Raw genomic sequence first — 12,050 nt, forward strand, 5'->3', positions numbered from 1 at the left:
ACAAACCACAGACTGAATCTTGGGTCTCAGAATAGATGGATGGTGAGAGGCTGCATCATCATGGAAACTGCCTACCTAGCAAACATGGCATAGTGGGCCTAGGGAGGGAAAAAGGGAAGGGTGTCCCCTGTTTCCACCCCACACAGAGGGTCCTCAGCAAAGTCAGTTCAATCACTCAGTTCAAGTCCTTTATGTTACAGTAACGTAAGTCTCTCTCCCTTAATTCCATCTTCCCTTTGTGTTTCACAGGGTGATTTAAGACTGTTGGCCCACTGTAGGTCAGTACAGAAGAGCAGAGCAAGGCTGAGAAAGAAAGTGGAAATGTAGAGGGATAGGGACCCTGGGGGAGAGCAGGCATCTTGGGGAAGCGATATCCCCAGGCAGAGAGAGGGTGAGTTAGTATCTTGTAAATATCAAAAGACAAGGCAGCTTCCAGTGACAAGAGTTAGACTATTACAAATGTAACAGTAAAAGCTGGAATCTTCTGGGTGCCAGGTGCTAGGGCTGCTCAACTTGAGGACTTGCTACCTGCATGGCTTCTTGGGAAACCTAGAAACTGAGGCACATGACTCAGGGGACTTGAAAGAAGGGTGGTTACCTGTGCACATAATGGAGCTGATGGATGGAGTCAATGGCCAGCACCATCTCCCCAATGTAGAATCTTGCCATATCTTCTGGAAGCTTGTCTTCAAATTTACTGAGCAGGGTCAGTAAATCACCACCCACATAGTAATCCATGACTAAGTACTAGATGGGAAAGAAAAGGGGAGAACATAAAATTTAGTCTCTATAAACTCAACAAAGGCCAAATATCCACTGTGGAAGTTCTTTGACTCTTCAAGTCTGGATCAATGGTTTCTCAGTTGCTCTTCTAGGATTTCCCCTCTCAGAACACATACCTGATGGATTGAACACTTCTGTAATTTTAACTTATGCATATAGTAGAGAACAGACTTCAGTAAATAAAATATTTAATCAATAGAAGAAATGATTGGAGGCTTTGACACTGGCGCTGTTGACCCAAAGTAGAAGCAGTTAGTAAGTAGCCCATCAAATCCTACTTGGGCTGCTGAGGCAAGAGAAATCACTTCAGCCCAAGAGTTGGAGGTTGCTGTAAGCTATGATGCCTCAGCACTCTACTGAGGATGACAAAGTGAAACTCTGTCTCCAAAAAAAAAAAAAAATCTCCAGAAGGACACTGGATCAAGGAAGGGAGGTGAATTATCTAAAATCACAGATGATATCAACAGCTCTTATGGAAAAGACGATACTTACATCATGAAAAGAGCTGAAAATAAGTACTGATAGATTTATTCCCACAGAAAAATCAGAAAAGCTACTGCATAAATAGAAATTTAGAGCAACAGGAGGAAAAAATGTCTTCCACTAACAGGCCCGAGCCTGTCCTTACCCTTAGAGTTCAGCTGCCATAGGGCTAGCTGTGTGCTGGGCACAGGAGTCCCAGTCAGCCTGCAGGGTTCCACCTGCACACAGCCTCTTCTGTGCAGTATTTAGAGGACTTACGAAATGAAGGCCAGCGGTAGTGGAGGCCCTGATGGAAGCATCTCACTAGGTCAGAGGCCCAGGATGCGCAAGACATCAAAGGCAGTCAGAGTGGCAGCCAATACTTCCATTGCTGGGGGCCATGAAGCCTCAGAGATGCTAAAGAAACAGGTAGTCATAGAGAAGGATCTGTTCAAGTCCCTTGCCCACAATGAAATGGGATTACTTGTTCTTTTTAATAAGTTTGAGTTCTCTGTGGAGTCTGGTTATCAAACCTTTGTCAGAGGCATAACCCGGAAATATCCTCTCCCGTTCTGAGGGCTGTCTGCTTGCTTTACTTACTGTATTCTTGGCTGTGCAGAAGCTTTTTAGTTTGATCAGATCCCAGTAATGTATTTTTGGTGTTGCTTCAATTGCCCAGAGGGTCCTCCTCATAAAGTATTCTCCCAGGCCAATTTCTTCAAGTGTTTCTCCTGCACTCTCTCCAAGAATCTTTATAGTTTCATCTCTTAAGTTTAAATCTTTTATCCAGTGAGAGTCAATTTTTGTTAATGGGTGTGGGTCCAGTTTTAGTCTTCTACAAGTCACCAGCCAATTCTTCCAGCACCATTTGTTAAATAGGTACTCTTTTCCCCCAATTATCCCCCAATATTTTTGACAGGCTTATCTAAGAGCAAATGATGATAAGTGTCTGGGTTTATCTCTTGGTTCTCAATTCTGTTCCATACATCTACCTCTCTATTTTTGTGCCAATACTATGCTGTTTTGATCACTAAGATAGGTGCACAGCCTACAGACACATGAAAAAATGCTCATTATCTTTAATTGTCAGAGAAATGCAAATCAAAACCACCTTGAGACATCATCTAACTCCCATAAGAGTGGCTTACATAACAAATCCCAAAACTACAGATGTTGGCAAGGATGTGGACAAAAGGGAACACTTCCACACTGCTGGCAGGAGTGCAAGCTAATACATCCCTTTTGGAAAGAAGTACGGAGAACACTCAGGGATCTAAAAGTAGACCTGCCATTTGATCCTGCAATTCCTTTACTAGGTGTATATCCAAAAGACCAAAAATCACTTTATAACAAAGATATTTGAACCAGATTGTTCATTGCAGCTCAATTCATAATAGCCAAGTCATGGAAGAAGCCCAAGTACCCACTGACCCATGAATGGATTAACAAATTGTGGTATATGTATACCATGGAATATTACGCAGTCTTAAAAAAGATGGAGACTTTACCTCTTTTACGTTTACATGGATAGAGCTAGAACATATCCTACTTAGTAAAGTATCTCAAGAATGGAAGAAAAAATATCCATTGTTCTCAGTACTATTATGAAACCATTTATAATCACTCATACTTTCATATGAAGACTAGATCACAACTATGACACAGGATGAAGGAGGGAGGAGGAGAGTGGGGAGGTCAGATTGAGGGAGGGTGAATGGTGGGATCACACCTCACACCTATGGTGCATAATGCAAGGTTACATGTCAGATCTATTAAGTATAGAGTATAAATGTCTTAAACACAATAATTAAGTAAATGAGATGAGGTATATATTAACCAGTGTGATGTAAATGCTCCTAATTCTATATGAAATCAGCACATTGTACCGCATAAATGCATTAATGTATACATGATCTATGTGTTTATGATTTGATTAAAAAAAAAAAAAAGAAAAAAAAAGAAACAGGCAGTCACAGCCTTGTACCTTCCTTGGTACTAATTTCCTTTCAAGACACGAATGTTCTGATCTGAATAGCTAACTTTACAACTAATCAACACAGGGAAGAAATACCTTGTTTACTCAACCAGAGAATAATCTTGTCATATTTATGGTGAACCTAACAATAACAACAGCTACCAGTCAGTGTGCAGCTACTGGGTTGGGACCTTCAGGCTGTAGGAAGGGGGCTCAGTGCTGTATTGTTAACATCAGCGCCACCCCTCCCCCCCATAGTTCACATAGGAGGCCTGATGACATGCTCAGAGTCAGCAGTGAGCAACAAAGCAAGGACAGACCCAAGCAGGCAGACTCCAGTGCCTGTCACTTGCAACCCAACACTGCAGTGTCTCTTAAGAAAGGGAACCATCATGTCAGTGGGCTTGTCTCAGGAAGGCAGTAGGCCTTGGCTAGAACCAAGGAAATGAGGGAAGCCTTCAGGACCTTTACTAGCAGTGGTCTCATCTTGCTTCCAAGAGTCTCTTCCACCATCCCCTCCTTAGGTCTCCCTATCTCAGCTCAGGCACTGCTGTGTCGCTTCTAATTGACTCTCAGGGGAGGAGTCTTATGCTAACCATTCTCTGTCCCTCCCACCTCTTGTCCAACTCCTGCCATTCAGAACACTCTCAGTGGATATTCACCCACTCCTTCTCACAACAATGATTCCCTTGGCACCCTTTTGGGTGATGAGGACACTGTGTGAACAAGGTCCCTGCTCAGAGGACCTCACACTGTGTGCAGAGATCATGGCAAGTGCAAAGACCAGAAAGCACTAAGTGTGGGGAGGGCCACATGCCACCCATCGCTGTGGTTAGACCCAGACGAATGCTAAGCTACGGCCTGAAAGGTAGTTGGGGTCACGCTCCAGACAGAGGGTACACGTACAGAGGTGGGAAGAACATGGAATGGTGGAGGGATAGGAAGGGATGACTGGCTGGAGACTAATGAGTGGAGCCCTGGACATGGTGGGACTGTGGCTTTACTCTTAAGAGCAGTAGGGCAACACAATCCAAATATGTCAAAGACTTTCTCTGACAGGGCAGAGTCGACGCAGCCCTGAAGGTGAGAGGGCAATGCGCAGCGAGGTGTGGGGAGTGAAGACAGTGATGGGCCCTGGAGACACTCTGGAGGGAGAGGCTGCAGAAGCTGCTGACAGAGTCCTGAGTAGTGACAGTAGATGAGACAAATGAACCATCAAGATCTTACGCCCCTGAAGAAAGTCCCAGAAATGAGTCAAGCACCAACTGTTTCCTTGTCTACCTAGAAATCTAAAAAGAAAACAAAAAGTATACTACAACAGTGCTAAATCTGATTGATGGTCACCAGGAAAACAAGTTTATAAGAAGAGTAAACTGCAAGAGCTTGTACAGTAGACAAGCAAAAACTTATTTCTGGAATAAGAACTATACCAGTTCTTTACTCTGTCATAAGAGGTATAATACAGGATTCTGAGTTAAGTCAATAATGCAATACACTTTTAGTTAGTGGTGAAACAGGTTTAGTTTTTATCAAACTCCAAGTCAGATACCTATAACAGAAGCTGTGACATGAACCAGCTCTGTGGGAGCCAGAGGGGCCCCTGTGAGACACCTGACCCCAGTGTGATTTCATGCTCAGCTGCATGCTTTCCACACCTGCTTCCTGCCTTCCTTATGACCACCTAGAGAGGAGGAATGTGCTTAAATGTACCTGCCCACAAGTGGCAGGTCTGTGGCCCCAGGAACTAGACCCATGGTCACATACTGGAAAACTTTGGAGCCCTTGCTTTTCTCTCATCCTTGGTTTTCATGGTACTTCTAACTGGGCAACTCTAAAAACTCAATGTAGGGCGGTGCCTGTGGCTCAAGGGAGTAGGGCAGCGGCCCCATATGCTGGAGGTGGCGGGTTCAAACCCAGCCCCGGCCAAAAACTGCAAAAAAAAAAAAAAAAAACCAACCTCAATGCAGCAGCATCTTCACTGGGATTCCCAATTTACACGTCTTAACTTAGAATAAACTTGGCAAAGCCCAACATTTCAGACATCAGCATAATATACTGGTGTTGGAAATACTAGAAGTACAAAACAAAATCATTGTCTTCCTCTGTATAGATCCATGTTGCCTAGTACCACTTGGAAATGCCATTCAGTTCTTATCCAAAGAGGAAATGACTGGAGACAGTCCACCTGGGTCCTCAAAGGAGGGACACTGACCCAGGAAGTAAGGGGTTTACTTACTTAAGTAAGTAAGGGAGACAGCCCCAGAGCATTTGGACTCAGCTGCCTTCCAGAGAGGTAGGGGCTAGGACCTGGTACAATTGTCATCATTTATGCACTCACCTTGGGCAAGTAACCTCACCTCCCTGTGCCCCAGATACCCCATTTAGGAAATGGTGATGATGATGAATGCCTTACTCCCTGGGTCACTGGGCAGAATGACTGAGCTAACACCTGGGCCTAACATCTTAAGTGCTCAGTCAATACCAGCTGCCCCTTTGCTGAAACAAATTCTAAAAGAGTATAACATACCATTTTACTTAATCCCAGATGTTCCAATTTCAGGGATTTCTTTGATGTTTGGGAGATTATTTTACAATGAATAAAAAAAATACTACATCATTCTGTTTCTTGTGAGCCAATGAAGCACATAACCAGGGGGCTTCAGTGTGAACATGCAAATTAGCTGTTAGGGAAACAGAAAACCACCTAGAGTCCCTGCTCTGAGGCTGTGGTGATGACAAGAGCAATTTACACCCCCGTTGCTAATGCTACTACAGAAACAGTGCCAGCTGGAGGGAGCCAGAGAAGAGAAAAGCCCAGATCTGCTTCTCTGAAGTCTGCACAGGCCCCATTCACCCAGAGCTCCTTGGGGTGGGCACTTTTAGGTTTTAGTAAATCTGGGAAAGTCATTTGAGGAATAAAAAGTCTTGAACAGAGCATCTTAAGAGTCACTTAGTGCTCGAGACCAAAGGTCTAGTTTCTCCTTCACATCTAAGTTAGCTGTTCTGTAAGCATTTTACAAGGTGTCCATGCTCAAATCTACACATGTGTGGATCACAACACTGATTAGTCAGCACTGAAGTTAGTTCTGCTAAAGGCAGAAAACAGATGATAGAAACGTGGAAACCAAGTCACCTAAAAACTGTGTTAGACACCTCATAAAGCGGCTACTCTACTGCTGGGACTACAACCAACCTAAGGCATTTGTAGAGCTGGAACTGTGTAAATCCCTATAGCAGATTTCCTGTTCTTATATTTAATTCAAGATTGAAAATGTTTCAAACTCCCAGTCTGCTTGTTTATTTATTATTTATTTTGAGACAGAGTCTCACTCTGCTGCCCTGGATAGCGTGCCATGGTGTCATCATAGTTCACAGCAACCTCAAACTCCTGGGGCACAAGTGATCCTCTTGTTTCAGCCTCTGTAGGAGCTAACAGGCGCCCACCATGGCACCCACCATGGCACCCACCACAACGTCCAGCTATTTTTTTTTCTGATTTCTTTTTTTTTCTGTTTTTAGTAGAGACAGGGTCTTGCTTTTGCTCAGGCTGGTCTCAAATTCCTGAGCTACGGCAGGTCTTGAACTCCTGAGCTCAGATAATCCATCTTCCTCGGCCTCCCAGTGCTAGAATTACAGGCATGAAATACCTCCTGTCCCCCCCTACCCAGTCCCTCCCATCCCCACCCCAGGTTTATTTAAATGTAATAAACCCAGTGAATAAAGTAATCAGGTATCTAATGCAAAGAAAAAAAAATTTTTTTTTTTTTTTTGAGACAGAGCCTCAAGCTGTCCCCCTGGGTAGAGTGCTGTGGCATTACAGCTCACAGCAACCTCCAACTCCTGGGCTCAAGCGAGTCTCCTGCCTCCACCTCCCAGGTAGCTGGGACCACAGGCGCCCGCCACAACGCCCGGCTATTTTTTGGTTGCAGCCGTCATTGTTTGGCAGGTCCGGACTGGGGATTCGAACCCACCACCTTAAGTGTACGTGGCTGGCGCCTTAGCCGGTTCAGCTATAGGCGCTGAGCCCAAAGAAAAATTTAATATATTCTTTCATAAGTCTATTTAAAAAAAATTCTACTTGACAATTATTACACTAAAATAATCCCCTCCATTTTATCTAGTCTAATATACATATTTTTGTATTTCTTTATTTTTTGAGACAGAGTCTCACTCTGGTGCCCTGACTAGAGTGTCATGGCATTATTGCTCACAGCAATCTCAAGTTCTTTTGCTCAAGAGAGCCTCTTGCCTCAGTTTTTCTGTTTTTAGTAGAGATGGGGTCTTGCCATTGCTCAGGCTGGTCCGGAACTGCTGAACTCAAGTGATCCACCCACCTTGGCCTCCCAGAGTGCTAAGATTACAGGCATGAGCCACTATGCCCGGTCCAATATATATCTTTTTTTTTCTTTTTCTTTTTTTTTTTTTTTTTGAGACAGAGTCTCACTTGGTCACTCTTGAAAGAGTACCCTGGCATCTTAGCTCACAGCAACCTCAAACTCTTGGGTTTAAGCCATTCTCTTGCCTCAGCCTCCCAAGTAGCTGGGATTATAGGAACCCACCACAATGCCCAGCTATTTTGTAGAGACAGGGTCTTGCTCTTGCTTAGGCTGGTCTCCAACTCATGAACTCAGGCAATCTACCCGCCTCAGCCTCCCAAGTGCTGGGATTATAGGCGTGAGCCATTGTGCCCGGCTCCAATATACATTTTTAAAAAGCCAGTTCCAAATTGCTTTACTTTTAAGTGGTAGCACAAAGGAATCCAAAAACTTAAGTGAAATATCATCAAATAAGACTCTTTGGGCACCTGGCAATACAAACATACCAGGTAATTTTCATCCTGAAAGGCATAGTGCAACGCAGTGATCCACTGGCAGTCCCCGTTCACTAGCACATCACGCTCTTCTCGGAAGCAAGCAGTCTGTAAAGTAGAAGGAAACATCAGTCTGTGCTGAGGAGATGTCCCAGAAAGTACATTCTTCATGTTGGAGTCCCTGCTGCAACAGGCTGCAGAGACACTATCCCCCTCCTTCCAGGATGCACAGAGATAATCCCTGACCTAACTGGGAGCCAAACACCCTCCCCAGACCTCTGTAGTACTGAGGCTGAGCCACCTCTCTTCTTTTCCTCTTCTAAGCAAGACCTGGGGCTGCTGAGAATGCACATGCACCACTACCCTTTCCCCAGCATGACATTTCTATGCCCAACACTCAGATCTGTTCCATCTTTGAGTTGGATTCCAGTGAGGGATGCTTGACTGGGCTCCTCTATCCACCACTACCTGACTTCCCAACCAGATTATCCTCCTTAGGGTGCCCTAGGTCCCTGCCCCCGACCATCTACCTGCTGCAGAGCAGCCTGGCAGCTGAAGGGGAGTACACATATCTGTATACTGAGCAAGTCAGTTATTCTCGGGAATTGTGATTTATTCAAAGTACACTCATGAATATGATCAAAACAGGATTTAACTATGGAGACCTATGCCGGGAGCATATGGTTTTGTAAAAGGCTACCTTTTAGGCTGCTATAGTTTAAAAAAAAAAAGTGAACCTTAACACATAGGCTGTACCTTCTATTCAAAAGAACTAGTCTTTGGCATAATTATAATAAAATTTCCTCTTTATTGAGCATATAATATAATAAGATTTAAACTCTTTCTTAGATTTAAGTGAAATATCACCAAACAAGAGTCTTAGGGCTCCTGGCAGTACAAACATACCAGGTAATGGGGGGAGGCCTTAAAAAAAATACAATCACAGAGGCCAGCTGGCAAGGCACTGGAGCCCAAGTCGCACCCATTCATAGCCGGCCATGCACCATGGCTCACACCTATAATCCTAACATTCTGGGAGGTAGAGGCAGGTGGATCTCCTGAGCTCAGGAATTCAAGACTAGCCTGAGCAAGAGCGAAACTCCATTTCTACTAAAAATAGAAAAACTAGCCAGGCACTGAGGCAGTGCCTGTACTCCCAGCTACTCAGGAGGCTGAAGCAAGAGTATCTCTTGAGTCCAGGAGTTTGAGGTTGCTGTGAGCTATGATGCCACAGCACTCTACCCAGGGCAACAGAGTGAAACTCTGCCTCAAAAAAGAAAACAAAAAGTCTCATAGCAACCTTAGTAATTCATTTTTTTCCACAAGGTTTTCTTTTCTAAATTTTAAAGGAGTTTCCTTTCATAACAAAATGGTTGTGGTAGATATATCCTAATTCTACTCATTAAAATACAAGGAGTGGTTAACAATCAGCTTCTAAGGTCCAGATGTGCAGAGACAAGCAGGTCTGGAGTCAGTGGACTCCCTTTGCCAAGGGCCACACCAACTACAAGGGCCCACTTAAGGGCCAGATTTTTGACCTAGTCTGGCCTAAAAGCTATGAACTTATACTGCTTAGTGATCTACTAAGTGTTCTACTGCCTGATCTCGTTTAATTCATGCTTTAAAAATATTTTTTTACAAGTCAATGTTGTAAAATTTAAAATAAATCTATTAACAATAAAAAGAAATTATTTACAACTAGCATTATATATAACAATATATATTTTTATATAACTCACACACATATGTATACCTCATTGTATATAATCTAGGATAATCATCATGACTAGCAGACATTCTTGGATTTCTCTGAGTATGCCAATTATAATGGATCTGTGTTGCCAGACTGAAATCAAATCAACAATATTCACTTTCAAAATTTACTTACTCACCATGACATTTTGGTAAATACCAAACACCTTATATATCCACAAACTTTTATGTAATGGTGGCTACTTTTTTCCCCCATCAAAAAATTGCTTCAGTGATGTTCTCAAGTTGCTATAGTTCTAGTAGGGGTGTTAGGGCTGCTAGTCTAGGGGTTAGAGAGTCTGGGGATAGGGTCTGGAAGAAGCATGAGGTAAGATGGAGTGAGGATGGAGAGGAAAAGCACCAAGGCAAAAAGAGAAGGAAGGAGGAAAGACTCTGTGTGCAACTTGGGGGCTGTGAAACTAAACGGTTGAAGCAGTCATGGCCACCAACTTTTTTTTTTTTTTTTTTTGCCGGAGCCAAAACCCCACCACCACTGGTATATGGGGAGGTGCCCGACTCCTTTGAGCCACAGGCACTGCCCAGGCCACCAACATTTTGAGTCTGGGTGACTGCAGAATGGTGATAACTTGTCAGCCAACATTCATTTGTTGAACAATAAAGGAGCATAAGACTTTGTGCTGGGTGCCACAATACAGAAAGAGGAAATGAGTATGGATTAGGAAAAGGAACAGGTCATACATGACTTTGAGGTGCCAGAGGGATGCTGAAATGAGAAAGCCCACCAAGTTAACAAAATCCTGATTGGCTGGGTGAGGTGGCTCATGCCTATAATCCTAGCACTTTGGGAGGCCCAGGTGGGAAGACTACTTGAGGCCAGGAATTGAGACCAGCCTATGCAAAAGTAAGACCTCATTTCTAAAAAAAAAAAGAAAAATAGAAAAATTAGCCAGGCATGGTGGTACATGTCTGTAGTCCTGGCTACTCGGGAGGCTGAGGCAGGAGGAGTTTGAGGAGTTTAAAGATGCAGTGAGCTATGATGCTGTCACTGTACTCTAGCCTGGGCAACAGAGCAAGACCCTGTCACAAATAAATAAATAAATAAATAAATAAATAAATAAAGCAAGCCTGGATGGAGCTCAGGAGAGATTGACCTGAATTAACAATTACATTATCTGCCCAGTGTAGCAGCTGTAAGAATTCTAGAATGAAAGATGAAAGTGTCATCTAAAATTTCCAGGAGGGTGTGAATTATAGGATAAAGGAGGCTACAAACCAAAGAAAGACTTTCCAAAGGGAAGAGGTGGTTATATCTGGAGGTGTTCATCTCTACAAGAAAGCGCCTGGCTGCAAGGACAAGCAGTCCTGGAGAGCAGCCACAGTGGCGCCAGTGCAGACCTGGCTCAGACAGGTCTGAGAGACACAGGGTGCTTACAAGCCACTGCCACAAGAAGAGCCTTCTGGCAGAGGAGGGAGTCAGCTGAGAGAAATGAAGCAGATCTGAAAAGATGAAGCAGCAAGGAACTGGCCAGGAAGAGTACTTGGCTCCGAGGCAGAAGGGAAGACAGAGCGTGAGTGAGGATGGAAACTGGAGATGGCCAGAGGCAGAGACTGGGATCACCAGCAGGCCAGTCCTCTCTCAGATAAGTACTAGGGAGACCAGAAACTAAGCTTGGGACTGCAGAGACAGGGTCAGGGGAATAAAACAGCCACTAGAAAGACTGACACTGAACTAAGAAAAAGTGGATCCAAGACCGCTAAGCAAAGTAATCGACTTGTATTTATAATCTTTACTCTCCCTCTAAGTGGGAATATAAAAACATTTCTGTATGTAAGCAGGCTCTAAACTCATAATTCCTTTTGCATATGGAGCAGAGCTTCAATAAATGCTTAAAACATCCATGAAGGTCTTAATATGCCTTTACAGTAAACAAAACTCTGGCCAATGTACTTGAGGGTGTCCTCTCCAACACGGTGTCTGGTAAATGAGTAAACACCAATGAGGAGAGTAGCAGATACCCACAAGGACACTGGGACCTTACTGACAAACAGCAGCTCACTCCGGCAAGAAAGGCAGTCCCAGGTTTGTGAGATGACTGTAGTTTTTACCCTGCTGGGCTTCCCTGTCACTTTTTGCTCACACAAAACCCCATTTTATTTATTTTTTAATACTCCATACTTACCTCCGCTCTTTTAAGCATCTCCCACTTATTGAGGATTTTCATGGCATAAATCCGCTCAGTGTTCTTCATTTTGACAACAGCAACCTGGATTACAAATGTGAGTGTAACAAAACTTTAGTTGATGGAA

General features: G+C 43.7%; 1 protein-coding gene across 1 annotated transcript in view; it reads right to left on the minus strand.

Annotated features, from left to right (window-relative positions):
- The window catches only part of CDC42BPB (CDC42 binding protein kinase beta), a 134,217-nt gene that overhangs the window by 72,375 nt on the left and 49,792 nt on the right, over nucleotides 1–12,050 (minus strand). The window contains exons 3-5 of the mRNA XM_003799330.3: nucleotides 11,924–12,007; nucleotides 8,043–8,138; nucleotides 599–747 (exon numbers count right to left, since the gene is read on the minus strand). Coding sequence (XP_003799378.1) covers nucleotides 599–747; nucleotides 8,043–8,138; nucleotides 11,924–12,007 — 329 coding nt within the window. The remainder of the gene's footprint in view (nucleotides 1–598; nucleotides 748–8,042; nucleotides 8,139–11,923; nucleotides 12,008–12,050) is intronic.

Source organism: Otolemur garnettii, unplaced genomic scaffold, assembly GCF_000181295.1.
Source record: "Otolemur garnettii isolate 467f Iridium unplaced genomic scaffold, OtoGar3 scaffold00149, whole genome shotgun sequence".
Taxonomy (NCBI): Eukaryota; Metazoa; Chordata; class Mammalia; order Primates; family Galagidae; genus Otolemur; species Otolemur garnettii.